Genomic DNA, 27,915 nt, shown 5'->3' on the forward strand with positions numbered 1-27,915 from the left:
ACTGTATAACTATTTATTATTGTGGTGCATTATATTGTTTGTAAATATGTATTTGAAATATATAAATATATGTTGTAGATATGGTGCTCAATATTATATGTGTAATGGTATCAACTGCTTATGAAACGCTTTTATTATTCGTTAATTTCAAAAGTTAAATTTTGTATTAATTTTTTTTGTGTGTGAGAAATTAAAAGGTTTATGACCTTGTTGTGATTGAATGGATGGTTAACTGTTACAAGATTTTAATTATTTTGATTAACTGTCTTGAAACAAGAAATGTAGTTTTTCAGAGCGTTAATGCCGTAAATTTATAATCATGGTTTATAAGTTACAATGGTAGTAGCTAGTAGGTGGACAAAACACGCTTGAGTGTTATCATTGGTGAGTGAAACTTAAACCCACATAAAACAACTTGAAAATATGTACCATACTAGTCAACCATAAATCAAAAAAGAATAATATTCAATCAATGCCAGTCATGTATTTTTAATTTATTAATTTTTTTTTAAAGATGTAGTACCTTCATTATGACATACATGTGACAGTTTTGTTAAGTTTGTGAAAAAATACAAAAGTGATTTTTTATGGTAGACTAGTGTGTTATATTGGAAGTCTTTTTTTTTATTATTATTAACTGATCAAGGTGACACCTCAAGTGGGGCAGTAGAGGATAACCAGATGAAGAAATACTTTTTACTAAGTAAGGTTTTATTGTTTTGTGAATTTGAGGTTCTCTTAAAGGCAAAAGGAGTAAATTATTGCCTCAAGAAACTCCATGACAGGTATTTTTTGTGCTATTATTCAGGTTGCTGTGATGCTCAGTGTTAGCTATACTTTTCTCCATCATTTAAAACTCTGTGTTAAATGGTGCTTTCAAAAATGTTTTTCATGTTTTACAAAATTTACCACGTTTTTACATAATTTGCCCTTATACCTTTAAGAAAGCTGTTAATTACATAATCAATAAAACCTGTCACAAATTTTTGAAAAATATTACTAGTGCTTTGTCTAATAAGAAATAAATTTTATTTATAAAAGTTGAACTTTTACTTCTATAATGTGGAATTTTTTCTGTCACAACAAAAAGACCCAAGTAAGCGGGTAGGGAACCAGCATGAGAAGATTTGGCTAACCATACATACCGCTTGGGCTATGTCCCTTAACATCCCCTACATTGTCACTCCCCCACTCCCTTCATGTGAGAAAGTAACAATCTGAGGTATTGAAAAGTTGGCCCCACCAAAATTCTTATAAAAAATGGTGATGTTTTTTTAAACTATAACTGATGTCTTGCCTTTGAGACTTAGAAAGGCTTTGTTGGCTATTATTTGCATCAAAAAATTGTTAATTTGTTTTATGAATATTTTTACCAAGCAGGAAAAATGAAAACGCACATTCTGACCTTTGGACTCCACACCTGAACAGGGGGCGTCTCGATAGTCCGAAGGTTCATTGGTCCGAAAAGCGGTAACATTTTTATCGATTTTTTATTCTATAGTGAACATTCGGACTATTGAACCTTCGGACTATCGCTACGGCCCCCCTGAACACGCTAATATTTACTATCATCACAGTTGTCAACATCAGAACAAAATGTTTAAGTAGATTGTTCGCATTTTACCTGAATAGAAATGGAAATGAGATTTAGAAAGACCTATGAAGATACTTTTTTCTAAATTCCATTTACTTTAATTCCATAGATATTGTTTGTTAAAACATACTGTAGCAAAAATAAGTTTTCTTAAAAATATGTATAATTTTCCATTAATCATCAAATTTTATATTGTCCGTAAAGCAAGATGTATAAACATGTTTTCGCGTTCTAAATTATAAGGCCTAGCAGGCCTAGAATTTTAAAATTCAATCCCGTCTTGCAAGTGCCCGTTAGGCAGTGGCGCCTCCTAGAACCCACAGAATTCTGGGACATCCGGAAAGATAGCGATCGATAGTCACGAAGCTCTCTCCGTAGCATACGGACTGTCCTAAGGTAGGTTTATTTCTGCTTTAAAAAGTAACCCCCCCAAAATATTATAAGATAAATGGTTTATATTTTTCTTTTTAGTGTACACTCAGTACCACATAAGATTTGAAGATCGTTTCTGCAAACTAGCTGCTGTTGACATGTTGTCAAGTTGTTTTTTCGAAGCCGACCAATAACAAAGTGGTCATAAACTAACCAGTGCATTGCTTTCGCGTTCAACGCATATATTACCAGTAGTGATAACACTGCTGTAGTTTATACCTTTGTAATAAACGTATTGGGCATTTTGGGTAGCTCATGTAAATAATATCATAATAAGGTATGTGACGAATGTCGTTGTGTTACGCCGTTCACTGTTTTAGTCACACCTGGCTTGAGGTTTTGAGGTACGTATGTTTCCGCGTTTGAAAATGCCCTAAAGTAATATTTTCTATGTCTACACATCCTGCAAATCTTCTGATCTTTCCCAATTCAGACCCTAAAAACGATTAAACCCCCTCAAATCGAAGTACCTGATGTGAATTCATTTGTAGAGGCCGATTTCTAGACCCGACTAGCTGAAATGTAGACATGGCGGTATAAATGTCTAGGCAGAATGTTGAAACAATTATTTAATTAGAAACTACATAAAACATTGGATCCAAGTGTAGGCATGGGCCCAGCAGTAATTTGTAAATAAGGTATTTTTTCTTCTGAATGTAAACAGATGAAAGATCATAATAGATTATTGTACAAGCTGTAAGAATGTTTTGTCTCTTGCACATTAGTATTTTATTCCACTAAACTTTGTGTTTTTGGTTTAAAATTTATCCGAAAGATTGTGATTCAAATAAATCAAGAATTCCTTACACTTTTCTATACAGTTGTCACATGTGGCTTTAATATATCCAAAACTGTTATGATCATGTGGCTACCCATGTCATTGTTATAGCTATTGTCTTCCAATTTTATTTAACACCATAACTAGAAATGGTATATTTTAGTTTTACTTTGATTTCACTTGGCAACAGGGCAAGTTGAGTTAAAAAAAATTCCCATGGTTGGGTTATTTTCATAGAAGTTATTGACTCCTAATTTATTTGATGTTTAGTATATTTTTACATATGACATTTGCCCTGGGCATCAGTGCCAAACCACACTTTATGTTTTAAATTTACAACTGGGCTTTATTTGGTGAGAAGGCAGGTTGAATTAAAAGATAAGCATAAGTACAGTTTGTTACCATGTTTGCACTTGTGTAAAAAAAAGTCTAGTACAAAAGAAAAAGCCATGCTAATAAGCATGGTATAAAGCACAAACTTCCAATTTCTATTTTGCTTCTAAAGGCATCATATTATTGGCCCTCAACATATCTTGTTGGGAATGGTTGTATCATTCTAACTAAATATATTGGTAGTGAATTTGTATTTAATATCTTTTATGGGAAATGATGAGCATCGTACTAATTATTTGTTTTACTTATTGGTTTTATATTTAAAAAATAGAAGAATGAAGCTTAAATAGCAAAGATTACAGCTAGCACGAAAATTCATGCGTTAGCACTCCTATTAACGGTTCTGATATGTATTGGCGGTGCTAAGGTTATAGCCAATGCTTTAATATTGAGAAAATTGAAAACTTGTTCCAACTTCATATTTGACTGCATTGTTCCTATGTCTTGAATTAGCACTTTCAGAATATTTATGATGCCATTGCTTTTTACATTAGCTTTTGTTGTTTGGAATGATACAGTGGTTGGGTTTAACTGGTCATTTAGTAAATCATGGTTTAAACGAAATTACTTTTAAAGTCGTAAGAACTGTTGGTTACAGTGTTGTATTAAACATCCCTTAATCAAAAACCTTATAAATAGTGATTAGAGAGATTTGCTGAAGGAGTTGAAATATTAAATGCAGATCAATGCACATTAAGAAAACATCCTTCTCCCAGAACCATATGTTGCCGTTTCTACATCCCTCACTTTCTTATGTATTTGTATTAAGTTCACATAAAACCTTTGATGTGAAATAATTTGTTTTACACATATTGGTGTTTTCACTATTTTGTGAAAAGTGATTGTTACTGGAATAGCCAAATAGGTTTAAGTCATTTACATTGAGCATATCACCATAATAACAGCTGTAAAAGAGACTGAGTAATAATTTAAATGGAAACAACAATCTGAATAATAATTTAAATGGAAATAACAATAATTTTTATCTGAAATGTAGTAAAAGTGTTGAAATAAAGTCTACTATAAGTAAAAATAAAGCTACCCTAAAAGTTTAAAATAAGTGACATGGAGCACGTAGCATGTTCTAGGTGTGCATGTTAGGTCAGATTGATTATCTTTAATAAATTTGCATTTGGCCTCAATTCAAGCTATAAGATAAAGTTCAACACTTAGTTTATGAAAAGAGTTATGTCTTATGGAATCATATAATCTTAAAGATGAAGTAAAATGCATATATAATTACTCATATCTCAATGTCTGACAAGGGAAGGTGAACTTGCAAACTGGGAGTGCAATGAGTCTGCAGCGTTTGCCGCTGGTCCTATGCCTGCAGTCCGTAAGATTTTGTTTGGACCTAGAGATTTTTCAGGATGTGTGAATTTAGTGGTCCGACATGTCCATTAAATATTTTCTACAAGTTTTCTAAAGAGCTTTAGATTTGATTAATTTTTTTCAGAAATGTAACTGTTACATGATGATTCAAAATTTTTAAAAAAAGTGTTTGAAATCAAAATCAAGGTCTTGTTATGTTAATGCAGTGAGATTTTTATTTGAGCCTGTACTTTGGACCAGTAGATTTTAGGAAAGGGATGGTCTGTATGGCCAGTAAGCTGAAAATGGCACAGACTGCATTGAGTTGGTAGATGAGTCCCTGACATTTTTTCTCTTTTTGTATTTAATATTAGGATGACAAGAGGTACATTACAGTAAAAAATTCATAAAAAGGCTTGCTAACTGTACACCAACTAAAATGGGGATATTCAATAGATCAGACCATACTTATTAAGCACATTTGTAATTATCAGAAAGCCAAGATGTGTAGTTCCTTTTTGTAGGTATTGTTTGAGTGTATTTCTTGCCTTGCATTCAAAGAGTCAAAATCCCAGAGCGCCTCTACCTACTTGATGTACTTTAGGTTTGGGAGATCACTCCTTGTGTCCAAGTTTGCTATATATGTTTGCAGTGAAGATGGGTTGGCAGTGGTATAGTGCAGGGTATCAGGCCGTGACAGTGTTCACTGCTCCCATTTCATGACAGAACATTTATCAATTATGTGAAAAACCTAACATATGTCTGGTTAAGAACTAGTTTAGACTTGGATTTTTTGTGTGAATTTTAAACAGAGTAATGCATATCATGCAGAACATGTTCAAGGAAATGTATTGACATTAAAACAGCCCAAAGCACACTAAAGGTTATTAATGCATAAAAATAAAAGGAAACATATCGTGGATCTTATATATATATTTTTCTTTTTTTTTTCAGTGAAAAAGGGACATGCCGTACTAAAAAGAAAGGGCTAGAGTACTGCTTTGTGTAACAACCTTACTTGCAAAGTGACTTATACCCAAAAAGGAATTTAAGAAGAAAAAAACAGCTGCACAATGCAGAATTGTCATCTATTTTTGGCCTGTATTATACTTGGGTTTGTCCACTCTTCGCCTATGAATGACAATGGGTTTTCTGAATTGCTGAAACAACACCGAGAAGGTACCAACATTTTGGATGTCACGATGCCTGGAATCACGCCAAAAGTGGTAAGTTGAATTAAGAAGGAAAATATATGAATGGGTGAAAAACAGAGTAAACCTGAATATCTTCCATGATATTTAGGCTATGAGCAAAGATAAGAAGATCCATGCAACAACCACAAAGTAAAAGTGATTGTTTTTATTCTGCCACATTCTAAATTATGAATTGACTCTTTGATTCATAATTCACATCTTGTCATGGATTTGGTTAAAAAAGATATGACTTGATTTAGCATGATGGCAAGTGGTCCACAGCAAAATTGTATAATAGCATAGCAATTAATGTTAAGAATGCATTTTCTGTTCACAGGAAGACTACTATGTATGTACGTCTGTGCCAGTACCGACTGGAGAAAATTATATAGGTATGTTTTTAATATATTGCTACAGTAGGAGAAGGGGGAATTGGATATTAAAGAGAATTAGCACCTTTCCAGTATAACTAGAGAGAATTATCACTCTTAGCTATAATTGCATTCTGTCATGTTATCAACATGTGTGTCTAGAATGTTTTCTTTAAAGGGATAATAACTCTTCGTTTTGGCCAAAAAAATGAATTTTCCTGGAGTAAACAGCAATTTTCCTGTACTAAGCAATGGTTAGTGAATCCATTTTTACATTCAAAGTTAGTCCCTTGTTTTTTTCTTAACAGTTTGTTTTTTTGTTATAATCTCTTAAGAGATTATAACAGAGTATAGCCATCAATGGAGGTCAAGTGGTCTAAAGACAAGCTCAGATATCAGAATAATGTCTATAACTGTCGTTTCTTGTACAACAGAATATATTATATTTCTGTGAGTTGTTCACAATGTATTTTATTGTGAAATATAGATCTCATACAAAGAGTTATTATCCCTTTAAATGATCTGATTCTCATATTGTTATGTAGAATCAAATATGAACATTGCTTTGATTTGGAATATGATCATTCACAAAATTAATTTTTGGGCAAATGAAAGTCACTGTTATGCTTGAGTATAGTAAATATTGTATATTTAAAATGTGCTTTACAAAGTCAGATATCAACAATCATTTCTGATATAAAAAAAAACATAGTAGAAATTCTTAATGACATTTTTCCTATTTCTTTTCTCTATTTCAGTCCAATTTGAGCCTCTGGCCTCAGGAGATATGGCCCATCACATGTTAATGTTTGGCTGTGAGCAGCCAGCTGAAAACAGGAAATCTTGGTAAGTTTTCCTGTGAACTGTCTTCCATTGATCTTATTTTGAGTCAGTTTTTGGCTTTCACAGATTTACTTTGTGTGTTGGTAGTGGTAATAAAAATGTATACTTTAATGCTTTCATTTTTTAGGTAAGTAATTGGGGCCTTTATGGTATTTGTTTTATCAGTGGTTTTGATTACCTTTATCTTATTGATCAAATGTTTTGCTATATATTGTATAATAAACGTGTGGTTGTAACCATTTTGGGATATGTTTAAATGTACAAAAATTTAAACCATTAATAGGTATATAAGACATTAACAAAATTTGTATCCATTCTTCTAGCTGAATTGTTCTAATATGTAAGTTAAGTGTCATGCAGTAATTTTCAAGGCAGTGGTATTATTCTTGAAGTGAGTGGGTGTATCCATGCTTTTAAAGGGTCATTTTCTCTCTCTCCTGGGTGATGTATTGTATAGTTTGATTAACATTGAGAGCATTAAGCACCATAGAAACTATTATTAATGATTGAAGGCTATTGCAAAATGAGGCATCATCATTTAAGTACATTTATTGAATTATTGTGGCAATAATACTCAGACACTGTTAAAAGCTGTACATGTACTAAGGTAATTATTGAAAATTTTCGCAGAATATAAATACATTTTTCATACCATGTTTAGGGGTGGTACAATGGGCAGTCACATCTTAGAGAGGGGGTTAACCCTTTAACAAACAGAAAGTGCAAGATGACAGACTTGATTTCATTTCCAGAGTTACATTTTTAAAAAAAGCAAGACTACAATTTCTGGGATGTGTTCATTGTTGTTAAGCAGAATACTTACTATAGATACCTTTTAAAATAAGTCTTTTAAGGGTGATGGATGATCTGAAATTGAAATTTAATGGATGACTACAGTAAAAGCATCTAAAACAACTGATTTTAATGGATATAGTGGAATGAAATGATATCCAGCACATTGATTCTCCCTGTTAAATTGTTTTGGTGGTTTACTGAACAAGGGATTTGGCTGTAAACTAGTTTCAGGTTAAAAGCTTATTTTGGAGACATGAGCTAAGCTGTCACTTGTTAGTAAAAAGTATAATTGTTTTATTTTTTCAGTCTTTCTAGAATTGCCTTTTGAATTAAATAAATGTTTGGTTTCAACTTCCTGGTTCAAAGAACACTTTTTATTGCCCTTCATATCCTTTTTCTGTCAAAGTTTAATGTTTTTTTTTTTTTTTCTTATTTACAGGGAGTGTGGCCAGACTTGCAGAGGGACACCCAATATTTTGTTTGCCTGGGCCAAAAATGCTCCACCAACCAATCTTCCTGAAGGTAATAAATCACTCTATTTCTTTTCATTTCCTCAATTTTGTCTTTTTACAAAAGTCATTATCATATTTAGTCTGGGGTATGTCTTCATCAGTGGACTACTGATGAATAGACTGGTATTAGCCAATTGAGTAAAAAAAATCTAGAGTACCTATAAAATGTTCTCAAATATGATGTTTATACACCTGTTTGCATGTTGAAATATTATAAAAAAATTACTCATGGGCTAAATGAATAATTACTTGCAGTCTTTCAATGTAAATGAATAAAATGTCAATGTATTAATTATTATTAAACTTAATCTTGGTTAATGTATACATTTATATAAAGTGTGTATTGTTTTTCAATAAAATATTACTTTAGAATTAACTTTTTGGTAAAATATAACAGTTGATAGGGGATTTATATTTTTGGTCATGAGTTTGTTTTTTGTTAGATAAATATGTTTACAGTGACAATAGCAAGTCTACCCAGCCATGGTATAACATCTAGTTTTTACAAACTCGTAATTGCTTCTTGAAGGATATAAATCTACTGTTGCTTGGTAACATATTGCATATTGTTAATCTGTTTTTCTGACATTAGTATTCCTATTATGATCATTTTTCATAGATTCCTGGAGGGGTGGAAGTAATATCTAAAAATTATTTGGGGCTGATGTAAAATGTACATAAAAGCAAATGAATAAGTATAACAATAATATGTGTAGAAAATATCAAGAATATCATCCAAAGAAACATAATTTTCCTAAGATATTGTGGAATGTCAGATTTACGTTGTGTTGGCCATCTTTCATAACATAATACAGTGATATCATCTCTTATCAGTAAGTGGTCTGGGAGAGCTTGAACAATATCAACCCGCACTTTAATGAACATACACGACCCTATAGAGAGTGTTATATTGACTTGAGTCTTTCTGTCTTTGCTGATTTTGCTCATTAGTTGATGTGCAAATGTCAGGGACTGTGAGGACTGATCAATAAATGCCTGTGTGGGTGTAGCTTTGAGCAGAGGAAATATATGACCATCTCCCCATAGAGACCAGCAATCTCATTTTCTAAAACCTAGGAGGGTTTTCTTGGAAAGGCAACGTGGCATGGGATGAAGCTGTAGCTGGATAAAAAAATTTTAAATTATGTGCTGGTGTATATTGAAGCTTTGAAGCTTTGACAATTTTTCTAAAGCCATATGATATTTTTCTAATATTTTTCAAAATTCTGGAATTTTTTGTGCTGTTCTCTGAAGCATGAAGTGGCCATTTAAGAAAAATGTTGGGATATTATTAACTTTTAGTTTTGTTTTTCACTATAAGCGGAATTAGTTTTTGTTTGTGTGTGTGTGTGTGTGTGTGTGTGTAGACATTTATGATGCAAATTCTGACAAAGAATTGTATCGTACGAAAATTATGTTGTTTAGGATGTGGATTCCAAACCTCCATGCAGTGAATTATTTATGACTGACTAATCTTTCTGCTGTCATATTATTGAATGTTATTAATATGCCAATGATTATTTATTGCAAAATGAAGTGTAGATTATTAGAATAGTGCATTATTAAATTGTATATATATGTATAATATCAAGCTGATCCTTTTAATGAAATGGAATTGTATTAAAGCAGAATATTCCTTTCCATATTTTTTCACAGTGTGCATAGTTATAGGTCAAATTGCAAAAAGTGATTAAAACTAGATACAACTCAATTCCTGCAGTAAGCATTGACTGACCATGTGTATAATTGATCTGTCATAAGTATGATTTATTGGGTATGGTGAACGAGGCTGACTTTTTAAATGTATTTACTAATAATTTTGGTCAGTATGATGATTTTTCATTGTGCTAGGCAAGTTTCCCACAGTCTTTATAATAATGCTGTTCTTTGACTTAATTGATATAATTTTATACTTGTTATAACATGTCTTGATTTTATTTCCTTTTCAGATGTGGGCTTCAAAATTGGAGGAAGCTCTAATGTCAGACACATAGTGCTACAGATACATTATAAAAACCCAACAAAAGGTAAGTCCTAAATTGTCCTTTTAATTCCCAATTCCCAAGCCTGAAAAAGATATACAATCAAGTGATATGAATTATTGAGGATGTAAATTATAGTTTTTTGCAAAGTAAGGTACTGTTACAAAATATATATGATTATATAATTGATAAGAAATTCAATTTGTTAAACGGTATGGTGCACCATTAACTGCAAGGTATTTGGTGTCTGTTCCTCCCTATTATAATGTCTAAGCGTCAGGTGTGTGCAGTGTAGCATATAATTATGTGGTTAGAGAATTCAGTGTTATGAAACCTGTTTTGGCTCAGTCTAGGTTTTTATTCCACAAGTGGTATCTTCTCATGGGATGTTCCAGATAAGAAGTCCTCAAAGGCACACAGCTCGTCATCCTCTATTCCAGGCATCTTCTTATCAGTTCAACACTGTTTTTTTTTTTTTTTTCACTTCAGGTAGCTCAGTGTTTGAACAACACCAGGCTTTTACTGAAAACAATGAAACATTGAAAAATAAAATTAATGTTTTCCCTTTTCATTAGCAAAGGCCATAATTCTTAGACAGTTGAAAATATTTTATCATGCTCACATTATCACATGACACCCTATTTACCTTGACATTCAAAATCAAATTGTATTTGCTCCAGTTTATGAACAAAGACAGGAAATTGGTGAAAGAGGATTAATAACCAGTGGAAAGGAAAACATACACATGCTTCCTGTCCATAGATTCTGTGCTTTATTTTTGATACAGAAAAAAGTGGATAAAGAAACAATATCGATTTTGCCAAGCACTTAGCTGGCCTCCGATTTGTGTCATTAAGCTCCTCAGTGAACCTTATTGCCTGAAATAAAAACACTTAAAATAGAGTGCCATTGGTTACCAATTGTACTTGTGATTTGCATTTCTATTTCAATGACTTTGTCTTTAAACACACAGTAATGGAGAGTCTGCTTGCTGTGATGATCAGTAAGATATGCAGACAGAAACAACCAAACACCAAGGCCACAGTGCTTTGCAGTGTCATCTAACCTGAGGCATATTTACGGATATATTAATGTGCTTCAACAAGCAATTATTTCAGTACAGTATGGAATTTGCTGTAATGTTCACTTATATGTTTTCGTTTAACTCATTCCTAATGTGCTTTATTTTGCATTATCATGATCAAAAATAAGGTGGAATGTCTAGAAACAATGACTAGATTATATCCTAGACTTTCATTTCAAAAGTTGTTTTACAAAGATAGTATTATTGTATGATTTCATAATGCAATGGTGACTTTTGCTAAAGCTCCTCAGTCTCCCTGATATAAACTGTAATAGTCTTGTATTTTCCCATCTTTTTCCTCTTACGTCAAACCTTGTTACCATGGTAACATTCCTGAAGGCTTATTGTCCGCACAGCATGTCTGTGATGCTTCAATAATGTAGCACTCTGTTACTGTGTGGTCATAGGAACAGTGACCTCATATTATATTATGTGAAATATCCAAATCTACTATGTTCACTGTGGTCAGATCAAATATTTTTATTTGAAACTGTGACAAATTGTAAAACTATAATTGTGTGTCTTATCACACATGCCAGTTTGAATAATGTTAGTCATCCATAAAACATTTTTTCTGGGAGAGAAATTTCTTTGATTATTTTTTTATTTATACTCTGAACTTGAAAATCTGACCATCTTTCAGAAGACCTTCAAGTGTATAAATTTAACCATTGGATAGTGCTAAAAGACGTTTATGAAACCCGGTTAAACGTCGTTTAAACTTCAGTAAAACTTGTTGGCATTTTAAACTGGACCAGTATCCAATAATGGTTGTTGAAAAAGACCAATTGATATGGAAGAAACAACTTGCCTTTGTGTTGAAAAAAACTTTTGCTGCAATGTGTTCAAGGATCCTGCTGCTACTAGAATCCCCAAAAAAATAAAAATGCTCTTATGATAAAATTTAATGCATACTTATATTTATACTTATATTTCATATTTGATTTGTATTAGAATCTGTTTCCTCTTCAAGTTTCCATAGTTACACTTTACAGCAGTTATAATATTTTCTTGACTTGGTTAAATGACACATGCATACTATTTAAAAGATTCTGAAACTTTCTTATTTCAGAACCTGATACTTCAGGGGTGCGGCTGCATTATACTCCTGAAAGGTAAGTGATTGGTTTATTTACTGATTGAAATTGGTATGGCTAATGTCGCAAACCGTGCACAGAAGTGGTTTGTTTTGATGATTCCCCCTACAGAGGCTGTGACAACAGATAGTTAAGAACCTATAGTGAAACATATTACCTTCTTTTTGCTAGGTTACTACTATACTGTTCATATGTATATATCCTGGTATGTTCTTAATTATGATTACAGTGTAAGTTATCTTGGGTCAGTGGCAGTTCTGAACAAACATCAGTACTTAGAATAAAATACGCTCTGCTGGCAAACAAAGTAACATTGATTTTTTAAAGTAATTGTCAATAGTCAGTTCGTTTCTTATTTCATACTAGGTCTGTATGTTGATTTCAGTATTGCATGAAGTAAATTGGAAAAAAAAACAGCAAATTACTTGAGATTGTATTTAAATGAATTCATTTACTTTAATGGCTTATTTTTTCAGGCAGAAGAATATTGCAGGGATTGCATTGTTACTTTCAACTCAAATTAGCATCCCTCCTCATAAACCTGGTAAATTATTTTCTCAAACATTTCATTGTTACCATAAAGCAAGACATATATTATTTGGGAATCGGTATTTGTTCGTTACAAACAATGTGATTCCACAGCCAATGTAAACCTGTATGGAATCTCTATTAGATAAAATGAAACCCAAAACACAACATGGGGCAGATCTGATAAAAGTAATCTGTGGAGTCATTTGGAGACCTTGCTGCATCTGCCCCTAGTGCAACTCACCATGGTTTTCTATTAAATAAGCAAATAATTAGAAGACCTTCCATGCAACTCACACTGTGGTCACTTAGACATATTTCATGTTCAAGTCAAATTATTATCTTGACCATTTAGATATATTAGATTTCTTTAGAGTTAAGCATCTTTAAGTAATTTGTGAAAAATAGATCATTAATAGCTGTTCATGAAGTATCATTATACTCATTTTTATCTGAAATATTATATTTTAATATTAAAGCAAAGCATGTTTGTAACTCGTGTATATTATTAAAAAATATCTATTTTTTTTACTTCATTAGACTTGCTTGTTATTTTTTATTTTTCAGAGACAATTTCTGACATATCTTGTCAGTTCAAGAGCAGCACCCCTATTTATCCATTTGGGTTCCGTACACATGCACATTCCTTAGGTAAGAAGATGAAAAGAGCAAACTACTAGGAAACAAACAGGATATAAAGCTGTACATAATTGATGAGACAGCTGCCATTTAATAAGAGATTGGACTTGTAAACCTGGAATTGCACCTGATTTATTATTTGTACCTTTTTAGCGTTCAGAGTTTTCAGCTGTCTATGATTTTCAGGTGTTTTGTGTCATGTAATTTCTAAATAAATTTTTCATTAACAAGTGTATAATATGATTGTGGTTTTATAATCATTTCTAATAAGAAAATACCAGTATTTTGTGAAGTGTAGCAAGTGCAAAGTCTCTAATCACCAAGCTTTTAGAGGTATATTCTATTTTTTTTTCTTTTACACCGATGTTCCTCGTATATTTTAGGCAAGGTGATCACAGGTTACCAGTTTAATGGCACCTATCATTTGATTGGCAAGGGAAACCCACAGTGGCCACAGGTAACAACCGTCTCTGAAGACTTTTAAATGCCAACCTTAATTGTCCCCTCTTAAAGAAAACTTTTTTACTTGAATGTGTTTATTTTTATACCTAAATGTTTTACTTGTAGATGTATCCAAGCCCAAGATCTGATGTTTAAATTGCTGAAAGCTGCTGCTTTTACTTTGTATTGTCTTTTTCAGGCCTTTTATCCAGTTAAGGACAAAATAAAGATCAGCAATAATGACATCTTGGTAAGTATATGCCAAGTAAACCATAGCATTATAGTCTCATTTTACAAGGATGCTTGGCCTGTGATTTTAATTGTATTCTTATTAAATTTTATTTATGTTCTAGATCACTGACTCTTATTTAGACCTCATTGTCACATGCATAAATTATATTCTTCAGCTCGGACGATGTGTATTTGATTCTACTCACAAGGATACCTACACAAGTATAGGGTAAGTATGCCAAATATATATTTGAATATTACTCATGTTGTTTTTATTGTGATAAAAATAAAAAAAAAATCTTGCATCTTGTCAGGAAAGGTCGTGGAGTGCTGCAATACTATAATACATCAAGGTACATAAAAGTGTGTCAAACCAAGGTGCAATATTAAAAAGAAACATTTATTTTTTCTGATGTTTACCAGGAAAAAGTCATGAATATGCAGAAAATGCAATGGGCTCATTATACACTTAATGTGTAAGTTTTCCATTTTCAGACCTACACACAACGATGAAATGTGCAACTTTTATATGATGTACTACACTGACGCCAATGGTGGACAGCCCTTCTACGAGTGCTTTGGCAACTGGAGGCCTGACATGTTTAAAAATGGAGGATTTCCAAGTCAAGAGTCCCTTACAGCCCTCCCCCCAAATCCAGCTCTGGAAGAAGAAGCTGAGCATGGCCATTCTAGGGTAGACTCCAAAACTGATGATAAATTAGATGAAGAAAAACTTACTCCAGGTAACAAAGAATTCTTGGAAGAACTTTTTGGTTTAGAACCCTATGAATCTGACAGGCTAGTAGCACAGAAAAAATCGGGTTACTACGGTAATGAAGAATATGGTGGTGGTAGTAGATACAGTAGATATGGTTATTCTGATACAGCAGGGGGCCAAGTTGATCCTAGCGATAAGAGAGGTGGTTATTTTGAGTATCTTGATCCACATGGTGACAGTGACAAAGATGAAGATTACTACTTGGGGATTGAAAACCAGAGAGGTCGAGGTCGTTATCATGCCCAGTCAAACCTAAAGCCCTACCAGGAACCTTGGTCTGATGAGAATGCTGTGGAGGACCCCGAGGAGCGAACACTCCAGATTCCCCAAGCTTATTCCCACCACACAACTAATGCCCTGAACAAAGTTATCCCCCCTCCCACTAACGACCAGCCTGCTGCAACTAAAAGCATGCTCAAATCTCCAGAGAAAGCAGACATTCCTGCTGGCCAGGAATTCATTGCCAAAATTCCTGAGAGGATCCAAGAAAAGCAGCACCCTGCACACAAGGCTGATATTAGTAAAGAGTTTACAGGTCTGCCTGAAGTTTCCAGTAAGTCTGTAGCATCCTCACTGTGCATATTCATTTTGTTTGCATGTTTGTCCATATTGTGGAGTAGAAAACAGAAATTCCACCAGTATATATGTTCTGATGGTAGTGTTACATTTTTCTTTTGAGTAGGAAGGAAAGCTTTTTAATAAAAAACATGGAAATAGATTGTGGAATATAAATTGACTGATTTTCAGCTTATCCATATTGAAATTGTTTTTTTTTATGAGACAGTTTGTTTGGGCACATTTGTAACTAAGTCTTGTACAGTCTTAGTAACACTATCTCATGAATTTTAAAATCACCCTTTTAATGAGCCAGTCATTGCTTGGCAGATACATTTGCCAAGTGTCAGTGCCTAAACCAACACAAGTGTCTCTTTTCAAAGGAAAAATCAATGGCACATTAATGAATGCTACATGCGTCAGTAGCTTATTATCTGTTCATATGTTGCTGCCTCCCACGTTAGTATTGATTTCCACAGTAATGAGAGGGGAGATTCCACTGTTAGAATACCATTGAGACTTGAGATTGCAGGCACCCTCCTCAGCAGTGACATGGTGCTAATTGTTTCATATTAAGTCGTGTTTACAGTCCAGTTGCGATGGCTTAACTTCATACTTCAGGAGACTGATTATAATTTCTAACCACGACACACAACTTGACTCGAAGGACAGCAGGAATTTCATTAGCCCTCTGGTGTTTGAAAATTTAGTCCTTAAAGTATTCAACAGTGTGTTATTACCTTTTGCCTGACCATGCTTCGTAATCTTTCAATTATTATTCTGCTAGATAAAGATTGTTGTTGTTCCTAGTTTCATTTTTTTGTGTAGATATCGATTTTTATTGTCATCCAAAGCACTTATTTTAATGTTGTTATTTTGTTGCAATCCTAACAGTTTGTAAAGCAGTATGTTCATTGCTTTCAAAGTATTATTGTGACTGCGTTGGTGTTTGTGTTAGAGCTAAAAGTGGTTGTTTTCCCTATAACACAGATATATTGTATAGTGTTTGATTAAGAATAAAAACCCAATCAAACTGCTCATTAGCATGCTTTAAAGATATGAGACAAGATGTATTTTTGCTTTGTTCATTCATTGGTTCATTGTGCACCAAATATTGACAGTCTTTCCACTGTAAAATTACACTTGTTATTGGATACAGAATTGATAATGGTTCAAAGGGAGTGTTGTTTTGGCATGACAAATTAAATTTGATGTTATCATTATATTTTTGTAATTCATATTCCCTTTGGATATCTGTTTTTTTAAGAGGCTTTGCATTTGTTTGCAAATGTATAGTAAGCTGCAGAAGTCTTAAGTACATTTTGAACAAAGACATTTGCTTATGATAGATTTAATAAAATCAACACATATTGATGTATTATCAAATATATTTTTGTGTCAGTTACAAGATTTTTTCTAAGTAAGAAAGGATGCATAGATCCAATTAAGTATGTGAAGGTAATATATTCCTTGTAAGTCTTTTGTATAGACAAAATTAATTTTATTTTTGAATATCATTATGAAGTAATAAGTCATTATTGCTACTCTTGATTTCTGATATTTTATTTCCTTATAGCCCTAGAAGCAGTTAAGAACTGGCCAGACCTTGGGAACGTGAAGCTGGGTCAAGTGGCAGGCGTGGCTACTGATTCTAAAGGAAATGTGCACATCTTTCACAGGGCAGACAGAGTTTGGGACTACAGGTAAGTTTGGCAATCTTCTTGCCTCTTGGTGGCACCAGAAATTACAAAGACAGTTGTATCTGTTGGTTTATCTCATATCTGTAACTTTATCTCACCTGTCATTAAGGCTTTGTTAAAATCTTAACTTTAAGGGAAATATTTCTGATTCATATAGTTTTTAGATGTAGTTAACATAGGCTAAAGAGATATTTTTTCTAAAATTTTTAAAGATGGTTCCAATAAAATCATATCAGTTTGACCACAGATAAATTTCCCTGAAAAGGTAGTAATTTGGAGATTAACATAAATTACTATCCAGCTTCTGTTAAAATAAATTTTACTATTTGCCATTCCAGCACCTTTGATCCAGTGAATAATCAGTATCTCCAGAGGAATAGAGGGCCAATTACACAGGACACGATCCTTTCTTTCGATCCCAATGGAAAGTTGATCAAACAGTGGGGTAAAAATCTGTAAGTGACTTCACTGATTCTCTGTATTTTTATGTACAGACACAGATGTGTCTGTACATATAGCCATCATCTGCGTCTGTCGTCGCCGTGCACTTTTACCGATAACACGATAAGTGGAAAACCATTTTACCTTTTGACTTGAAACTTGCAGAACTGATGAATATTCATAATACGCAGGTCAAGTTCGAAAATCAGCATGATCGGGTCACTTTTAGGGAATTTATGCTGTTTTTTCACTTTTTTCAGCATATATACAGCACCGATAACACGATAAGTGGAAAACCATTTTACCTTTTGACTTGAAACTTACAGAACTGATGAATATTCATAATACGCAGGTCAAGTTCGAAAATCAGCATGATCGGGCCACTTTTAGGGAATTTATGCTGTTTTTTCACTTTTTTCAGCATATATGCAGCACCGATAACACGATAAGTGGAAAACCATTTTACCTTTTGACTTGAAACTTACAGAACTGATGAATATTCATAATACGCAGGTCAACTTCGAAAATCAGCATGATCGGGCCACTTTTAGGGAATTTATGCTGTTTTTTCACTTTTTTCAGCATATTTGCAGCACCGATAACACGATAAGTGGAAAACCATTTTACCTTTTGACTTGAAACTTACAGAACTGATGAATATTCATAATACGCAGGTCAAGTTCGAAAATCAGCATGATTGGGCCATTTTTAGGGAATTTATGCTGTTTTTTCACTATTTTCAATATAGATACAACACTGATAACACAATATAAGAAAAACGGATTGGCCAATTGTAATTATACTCACAGGAGTGGTCAATCTTACTAAAACACAGGTTGAGTTCGAAAATCAGCATAATCGGGCCATTATTTTAGAAGTTATACTGTTTTTCACATTTCCTCAGCTTCAATTATTAGGCATGTTAGCAGTCTCATTATTTAACTAATAAGATGCCTAAAAGTGTTTGTTTGATATTTCCTGCATCTTTACAACATTGTTAGTTGATTATGTAAAAAACATGGTAAACTTGTTATCATGTATTGTGTAATAAAGTGTCAAAAATGGAAATAAACTCATATCATTGCAGTTTGTCAGATTCAATCATCCACTATGTTCAGAATCTCAGAATGGAGGAAATTGGACATTTAACACTGTTCTATTGATACTTTTCCCATCTCATCAATTTTCTTAGTTGGACATATAAAAATGGCAGTAAAATGTTTATTTTGTTTTATGTTAAAAAAGTGTTAAAAATGGAAATAAACCCATTTCAGAACAGTGCTGTCTTGTTTACATTTTGGCATTATCAAGGCGTGACTTTGAAGTTCCATGGGCCTGAAGACCTTTGCTAGTCACAATTTCTGAATATCTGTGATACAAATATTTTATAATTAAAAATTGATGGTCATTAAGCTGTTAAACTTATGTAATATTGCATCAAAATTTGAAGAAACCCCCATTTTGGGCACTGCCTCCATGATGACCATTTAAGGAAAATCATGTCACTTACTGTTCTCAAACTTACAGGATAGAAACATGGGACTAAAATACAGCTTCAGTAGGCAATGCAGTCTGTTTGGTTTTTTTTTTTTTTTTTTTTTTTTTTTTTTTTTGGCAGTTAAACAGTTTTTTGTGAAAATTTAATTTTTCACATATTGGCATTTTCAAGGTGTGACTTTAAAGTTCCATGATCTTGAAGACTTTTGCTTGTCACATTTTCTGAATGTCCATGTTACTAATATTTTATTAATAACATTTGATTGTCATTATGCTGTTAAACATTATGTAATGTTGCATCAAAATTTGAAGAAACCCCTATTTTGGGCACTGCTCCTATGATGACCATTTAAGGGAAATCATGTCACTTACTGTTCTCAAACTTACAGGAAAGAAACATGGGTCTAACATACAGCTTCAATAGGCAACGCAGTCTGTTTGGTAAATTTTTCTGGCAATTTAACAGTTTTTTGTGAAAATTTAATTTTTCACTTATTTGCATCTTTATTTTCTGTTCTTTGTCTGTACATTTGACAGCTTTGCTGCCTTGTTTCTAAAAAGTTTGGTTTTTTGTTAAAATCTCTTAAGAGATTTTAACAGAGTATAGCCATCAATGGAGGTCACGTGGTCTAAAGACAAGCTTAGATATCAGAATAATAGCTATAACTGCCATTATTGTGGTAAAACAGAATATATTATATTTCTATAAGTCATTCACAATGTTTTAATTGTGAAATAAAGATCTCATACGGAGAGTTACAAATATGCACAGAAGGCTGAGACGTGCAGCAGCCTGTCAATGATTTCTAAGTCAAACAGCCTCAGGAGATCTGCCTCAGAAAAAAGGAAACATTAAAAGAAAAAGAAAAAGAATTGGAAAGCAAAATAATTCAGATGAAAAATATATAAAAAAACAAATGAATACACAGGGTGGTACGGACTATATGAATTACGTGAAATATTGACAAAGAATAGTGTGTATCAATAAAATGTTTCAAGATGTGAATTGTTTTGTTTGAATGTTATTTAACAATATGAAATACCACAATTTTACTTAATGTATTGTTTCATGAAAATTGAATATATAACTAACAGTTTCAGTGTAAATTAGTCCTTGAATTTTGAATATATGACCCTGGAAAGTCCTTGAAAAGTCCTTGAATTTCATTTCAAATCATCTGTATGAACCCTGTTAAAATATTATTTCTGGTTTTGTTTTAGGCTAACACCAAAGAAATGGAAATTTTGCTTTAAAGAGTCCATAGTACCAAAACTTTTATGATATTCTTTAGATTCACGATGGTAAAACTAACAATGTCATTCTTGTATTTTTAAGGTTCTACCTCCCCCATGGCCTTTCCATTGATGACCAGGACAATATTTGGGTCACTGACGTAGCCATGCATCAGGTACCAAGATATGATCAAACATTGTGTATACGGACAGTATTTAAGCTGCTCTAAATGACCTAAACTTCAGAGCAACTAGTTTGGTTCCCTGTTTATATGAGATGGCTAAATTATTTAGCTGTTCCTACTACCTCAAATTTCATGATTTCTTGTTTGATTTCACACAAACAGGCACGCATTCTCTCTCTCTCTCTCTCTCTCTCACACACACACACACGCACACACATTGATCCCAGATAAGTTGGTTCTCTCAATGTGTTCTCACCTGAAGCAACATCAGAAACCAGGTGAAAACAACCTACGAAATTCACGTTGTTAAGTCAGATGTCCTGTTATGCCTGTACCATCCTGTTATTCTTCAGGGGAGGAATTATATATTAAGCATTGTGTCATAGTGTTGGCAAGCTGCCAGCCAACTGGTCGACTTTTTGTTATGGGATTTGTTTTCTGTGGTGAAAAGCGGTGGCTGTACACAACAGTTATTGTGCCACATTTATTTAAATATACCCAAAAGTAAAAACCTTTGATTGGAATCTTACCTTTACAAGCTGCAAATTGTACCTGATGGAACTCCATGCATCTTTAAATTAATGACATCATTACCACATGTTCATTAGGTATTCAAGTTCAACAAAGGTGAAGAAAAGCCCAGTTTGACATTGGGGAAAGAATTTGAACCAGGCAATGACCGTTACCACTTCTGCAAGCCAACAGATGTTGCCATTTTACCAACAGGAGAGTTCTTTGTTTCAGATGGGTAAGAAAACAAGATTTCAAGATAATAGCCAGGCTAGGAATAAAAGAGTCTGTCTTTTTCTTCAGGAAAATAAAAAAATGAAAATAAAAATAAAATAAAATAAAGATATTTTCATAAAGTAAATGAGGTGATTTGGTAAATGGACTCATTTAACAAAAATGTCAGCCAGGACATCTGAATCTGCCCTTGATAACACTCACACCAACTTATGACCAAGCACTTTTGTGGGGATTATTTGAGTGTTTCTGTTGTTATTTCTCCTAAGAACCTTGGTGGATTCACTGATATGACCTGGGCACCGTTTCAGCATGGTAAAAGAAAAGAGTATAAATCGTGGTGCGAATAGAATGATTTGTTGCAGGAATGAGAATTGGGTATTGAGAATAAGGTAAATAGATCATCTGAGATTTCTGCATTCATGTTAACAAGTAATTAATTTGTTTTTTTTAGGTACTGCAATCACAGAATTATTAAATATGCAGCTGATGGTAGTGTCATTAAATCATGGGGGACCATTGATGGAGAATTAGCAGGTTAGTAGATACATGAAAAATGTGACATTTTTGGTTATCATTTCTGTAGTTTTACACATTAAGATATGCTCCTTCAATAGTGTCATAAAACAAAGGTTTTTTTTTTCATTTCTTATGATAAACAAATTGAATTTAGATTAACTTAAAGTATTAATTAAGGTGATGACTGAATCCTTTAAAAATTTAAAAGATATGTTCATGATAGAAGGGGGAATGTAATATATATATGGAAATTATTAAATTGAAATCAAATAGAATATATATTTTGTGTTAACCTCCAGATGATAAGTACCCCAAGCCTGGTGCTTTCAAGCTCCCCCATGGCCTCACCCTGGCAAAGGACAAGAAACAGGTCTGTGTAGCTGACAGAGAGAATGGTAGAATACAGTGCTTCGACTACGATGGCAACTTCAAGTCCCAGATTCACCTTACCGAATTTGGACACAAAGTGTATGCTGTTGCCTACACCCCTCATTTTGGTGAGATTTTCTACATTGTCAGTACTATTGTCCAGCAAAAAAAATTCTAGGACTGTTATTCACTCAGTATTACAATTTTATTTGTGTTTTCTGTATCCTCAGGTACCCAAATGTTTTATCTGTTGAGTAATTCTGCTGTCATTTTTATTTTTTATTGTGAATAAGTGTTTTAGTGTGACATGTTGTTAAGTTAACCTCACCATATAGAATTTCAGAAAAATACAGTGTTAAGTGCTCCTCAGTGCCATTTTCTCTGGATTTATTAGTAATGATGATAATAAGGATCTACACATGTGCCTCATGAATCATTATGAATCATTATGAATCAATAGGAACAATTTCACATTAATGTTATCATAAAGCTACAATTTAGCATCTTTGTAAAAAAAGTTCATGAATAAAAGTGTTTTTTGTAAAAATTTCAAAATTCTTGAACTCCCTACAGTTGGTGTGCACTTAGATAGCAGCATTAACTGTGGTATGGCCATATTTCTATTGACTAGGTGGCTTGATGTATGCCATCAATGCAGACCAGTCTAATCCAGAGGAAAATGAGGGATTCACCATAAAATTTGACACTGGGAAGCTGCAGGATACTTGGAAACCACAGGGAGTAAGTAGAGCTAGCTTGAAACTCTTAGAACCATGCCATTTTATTGAATTAGTGAGCATTGCATTACTGATTAGTTGTTAACTATATACATAAGTACTTATGTGTGCTTGTTTTCTGATGTATATGGAATCAGTTTACAAGATATTAAAAGCAATATGTTAAGGTGAAAATAATTTAAGTGGGAATATTTACTTGATAGAATCGCAATTTCATCATAAATATTTTCTTTGAAATTTACATGAATGGTGCAATTTTTCCCAATTTTCTTTCACAAAACATTGTGTTTCTCCAGGGATTTTCACGCCCCCATGATGTCGCAGTGAGCCCAGACGGCAAGTGTGTGTATGTAGCAGAGATTGGGAGCAACAGAGTGTGGAAGTTTCACTCTACATTTGATGGTAAGTGAAAAAGGAAGATCTACACATCATTTATTGCATACATTTCTGCTTTTGCCCATTTTTCTTGTTGCAAAATTCATTTCTTGGGAGGATAGTGAGAGTGTGTGACTTGAGAATGTTAGGTATTAAGGAATAAAGCCCATTATGCTGCCAAGATTTCAAATAGATGGATAAGGTAAAATGAGGTCATTTATTATTGTGGGTTCATAGTGTTTTATTAGTTTGATTGATTTCTGAATTTTTAGAAAGTTTCAATTGTCTCCAATTTCAGCACAGACTCAGAGCACAGGAAGTGCTGTGATTACAATGAAACCAACTTCTGGAATGATGAGCAATAATCCTAGCACATCAAAAACTGATGTGCAGAATTATAAAACTGGTACCAGTAGCTCCAGTTATGTCACAAAAACCTATCCAATGTCTTCTACTACCCAACCTGCTCCAACAAAGTTTCTGAATCCTTGGCCTTCTTACTCCCAGTCAAATAACCTCCCATCTTTTAACACACAGCCTGTTAATACACAGTCTTTTTATATGCACCCTGTTCAAAATAATGGGGATGATACCAGGATAGTTAGTACAGAGCCTGTCTATACCCAGCCTCCGCCCAGTGATGTCCCATTGGGTCGTGATCAGCATATTGATTTACCACATGGTAATACGTATCCCACTGACATGGAGACTGTTCAAACTGAGTTAAATGAAGATGTTAACCCAGCCTCACCAGGTTTGTGAAAGGAGGATAGAATTAATTTAAGTTGGGGGAAAATGATGTTACTAACATGGTATTGTAGGGAAGAGCAGAGAAGCATGCCAGTGTTTGATGCTTAGCAAAAAAAAAAATATTGCATAGAAATTTAGGGAGAATGTTGGTCTATCACCTTGGGTTTATAGATTAAAAACACTGATGTGACGGTCGTGGTTATGCACAGAAGAGACTTTTCTCTGTTGTATAGTATTGTTCCCTGGCTATTTGATTTGGACCCCACTGACATGAAATAATATGGTTATTTAAAAATATGTTTGAGATGGTTTGGATGTTTTGGTGCATGTGTTTTATTTACTAGCATTCAAACTGTTATTTACCACACCTCATTTCATTTACCTTTTAAGTATAAACTTTATGATGGTTTGAATATAAAGCAGTTTAGTTTATGGTTGGATTTGGTCGCATTTGTATTATCAGACAAATACTAATCCATTTAACAAGCATGTCCATTCTGCATGCACCCAGGACCAGACTTTTTTTATTATTTCAGTAAATTTATCACTAAAGAAGTTTATGTAATTTTATATCATGTGCTTCAACCTTAATAATCTTAGTCTCAACCGTAGAGTAGATCAGTGTGCTGAAAATTCTTATGTCCACTTTGACGTACTTTTGAAAAAACAAAGTATACACACAAGTATGCAGACACTTGGTATAAATATGAACACCTATTAAGAACCCTACATGTCATTAATTCCAGTGGGTATCCACAAAAGCCAGAAAAAGATGGGAAATGGCATATTTAGACAGAAACCAGACAAGCCAGACTTTACAACAGATGAGGATGAGGCAGAGGTGGACGAGATGAAGAAGTCTGGGATCTCCAAGGAGGTGGAGAGTAACAATGAAGGCTCTGTTCAGGGAGAGAATAATGCCACGCCCATCATTGTGGGAGTTGTGCTGATCGTGCCTGTTGTCGTGGTGATTGTTGCCACGGTGATTATGAGGATTAGAGGTATTTTATGCAAACATTATTATTTTGTAATGTATCAGACAAATAGATATTTTTTAACCACATATCACTACACAATCTATCCCCATCCACTTACAGTTTGTTCACTGAAATGTGGATTTTATCCCATGCTGTTTCTTACCTAAAGGTCTGGTATCACATAAGGCATGCATAGATTGAAAATCGAGTACACTACATTAATAGACACCACTTGACAACCAGAATACAATAGAGCTGTGAACAGCTCAGTTTTTCCAATCTCAGATCTGACAATCTGCAGTCAAGTCATACAAAATAGACAATTTTTGGTCTGTGTATCCCCACTGCATATTTCTAAACTGACCCTTAGTGGAACAAGAGATCGTTTGCGCATTTTCAAATTTGAGAAGTACCTGCATGAAAAATTTCCCAAAATTGAATGATAACCCTGAAAAAGTTCATTTTCATACAACTGAAATAAAATTGATTCCTGAACTTCACCTCAGTGGGACTATTACTTCCAACTTCATTAGCACCCACACCCCTCCCCTAAATTGCTCAAGTGTACTTAATAAAGGTCAATTCTCCCAAGGCACATATAATTGCTCTCTAGGTATTTGCTTCTTAACAGTTTATCCCCAGTCTATTGTGAGAGTGTCTAAAGTTTTGAAGCAGAAATCCATTTCAGACCTTGAAATTTAAGGTTCAGATTAATCCGGTTAAAAAAAATGTTTGACAGCAGATAGGCTTCGGTGATAGTTCAGTACCAGAGGGCAAATTTTCCACAAGTGTAAATGTAAACTAATTTTATTTCTAGGTCGCATGGCTCAGAACAGATTGTACACAGTAGACACTGGCCTCAGAGGTGGGTTCAACCTGGGCAACCTCCTGGGGCGCAAACACAAAGGCTTTCAGCAGCTGAATACAGAAGAGCTAGACCATCTTAACAGCGACTCTGAGGACGAGTTCTCAAGAAAAACATAGATGGTGCTGGTAGAGTTGCAGCTTCTCAGGTGGAGGATCATTTGATATATTTATGGGAGCTCTGCAGTGTCATGAGACATTCTATACAGGGATATATAACTGATATTGTGCAATTCGTTTTGTTTTGTATAGAATACAGAGCATTTGTTGTTGTGTTTGTTGTCTAGTGAAGTGATCATGGAAAAGAGAGGTTTGTTGATAAAATTGTCAATTATTTCACTCATGAAAAAACACACCTCAGTTCTGTTATTGATATACTGGACTGCTGGTTGCTAAACACTGGTTTAGCCTTGTAGCACTAATAAAAGTTACCATCAAATTCGAATTTAATATACGAACAATTATGTCTTATTTTTATAGCTGCAGTGTTGGTTAAGGATATTTGCTTGAGGCATAATTGAAAAATGGTTGGAGATGGTACATTATTATTACAGTTGTATATATCAGTCAAAAATGTTCATTATCCTGAATCAAAAGGCTTCAATATTATCAACAAACCTCTCCAATAGTTTTAGAACATTTCCGTAAAGGCATATTATTGAAGAAAAGAATGAGCATATTGTGAAAAAAATCAGTGAATTGATTCTTAATGCCTCGTAAATTGACGATGATTCTTGAAGTAGAACATCACTAAAGCATTTAGGTCCGGGACTTGCCCTTTGGCCTTGTCTCTACAAAAGTACCGTGGCATAAACGAATGGATAAGTTTTGGTTAATTATGAAAACTGTATGCCTATTCCTAAATTCTTATTTATTTTTGTTATACACATAAGTATTCATATATGATCTGGATAGTATTTTAAAACGATTGTTTTGATAAACTTCAATTTGCTTCAAAGCAGTACATTTCCAGAACGTGCTTGCCAGCATGATCTTTATTCTAAATGTTCTTAATGGAAAATGTATGTGAAGCATGGGGAAAAAGTATAAAGCTGTGGGATCCATCATCATTATTGAAACTTTCAATAGAGACTAACAATTTTAAATTCAGTACAGCTCTCAGTGCATGGATTGTAGTTCCTGTACTGTTCTCAAGGCAGACGACACAGAACATTCCCTATGTTAGTTCGGCCATTGTGCCGCAGGTCGTAAACGCGTTATAAAAGGCAGCATAAACATACCACTGGTTCATTGTGGCCCCAGCTCTTTCGCCGTTTATTACTACTTTGAGAATGGGGTGCTATTGCAAATTTTACCTTACTTGCAAAATGATAAAGCTACAGTCATTTTATGTAATGTGGCAAATTTATTATAAATGTTTTCTTGTAATTGTATAATTTGTGAATTAATATGTTGTACATAATCACAAAAGTGGTAGATCTGAAATAATTAGAATTAGAAGAGCAGGTCATGTGATATATAGATATGTATATTTAAGATAGCAGAGCTTGCGTATTTTTATTTGTTGAAAACAACGAAGAGGTTGGATCACAAAAAAACAGATATTGATATTTGCCATGTTTTCAAACTACAGTCTAACCAATATTTTACTGAACATTTTGATGATCTTGAATTTAAATATGTCAAAATGTGGATCATGGTGTAAATGAATTCTTTACAAACAATAATGACACTGAAAACATAGCCAGGTCTTAAGGAATGATGCATTGTTTGATCATACGTAATTGATGTAAGCAAATTGTGCTTTGTAGAGGGTTGGAATGAACGTATTGTTTATTTCAAAAGTTTGAGAAGCTTTCTGGCTTTTCGAAAGAGAGTGTATATTGGGTAAAAATGTAGAATTTGGTCACAATCAAGTGAATAAATTAGTTTGTTGAAAGCACATGTTATCAGTCAATTTGTTGATAAGAACTTGGTATTAGTAAATTGAGCAAACACTTTTCATC

General features: G+C 33.6%; 1 protein-coding gene across 2 annotated transcripts; it reads left to right on the forward strand.

Annotated features, from left to right (window-relative positions):
• The first annotated feature begins 1,897 nt into the window (after positions 1-1,897).
• LOC106162187 (peptidyl-glycine alpha-amidating monooxygenase B) lies at positions 1,898-27,853 on the forward strand. 2 transcript variants are annotated; one of them, XM_013539372.2, is made up of 24 exons: positions 1,898-1,990; positions 5,463-5,734; positions 6,039-6,093; positions 6,831-6,918; positions 8,150-8,232; positions 10,172-10,249; positions 12,361-12,403; positions 12,862-12,929; positions 13,481-13,564; positions 13,936-14,009; positions 14,193-14,243; positions 14,401-14,453; positions 14,720-14,967; positions 17,134-17,260; positions 17,596-17,712; positions 20,532-20,604; positions 21,222-21,361; positions 21,812-21,894; positions 22,176-22,373; positions 22,877-22,986; positions 23,279-23,384; positions 23,656-23,763; positions 24,854-25,108; positions 25,902-27,853. In XM_013539372.2, the coding sequence occupies exons 2-24, from the start codon at positions 5,582-5,584 to the stop codon at positions 26,066-26,068; spliced, it is 2,562 nt and encodes an 853-aa protein (XP_013394826.2). In that variant the 5' UTR covers positions 1,898-1,990; positions 5,463-5,581; the 3' UTR covers positions 26,069-27,853. The 2 variants fall into 2 exon arrangements, with proteins under 2 accessions (XP_013394826.2, XP_013394833.2); XM_013539379.2 differs by lacking the exon at positions 23,656-23,763.
• The last annotated feature ends 62 nt before the right edge of the window (positions 27,854-27,915 follow it).

Source organism: Lingula anatina, chromosome 1 (genome assembly GCF_051362555.1).
Source record: "Lingula anatina isolate TDL-2025a chromosome 1, LinAna3.0, whole genome shotgun sequence".
Classification (NCBI taxonomy): domain Eukaryota; kingdom Metazoa; phylum Brachiopoda; class Lingulata; order Lingulida; family Lingulidae; genus Lingula; species Lingula anatina.

Coding starts and splice junctions, on each gene's coding strand:
- LOC106162187 (XM_013539372.2), top strand. CDS start 5,582: ATGCAGAATTGTCATCTATTTTTGGCCTGTATTATACTTGGGTTTGTC. Junction 17,261..17,595: donor GACAGAGTTTGGGACTACAG/GTAAGTTTGGCA, acceptor TTGCCATTCCAG/CACCTTTGATCCAGTGAATA. Junction 23,385..23,655: donor GTTTCACTCTACATTTGATG/GTAAGTGAAAAA, acceptor CTCCAATTTCAG/CACAGACTCAGAGCACAGGA.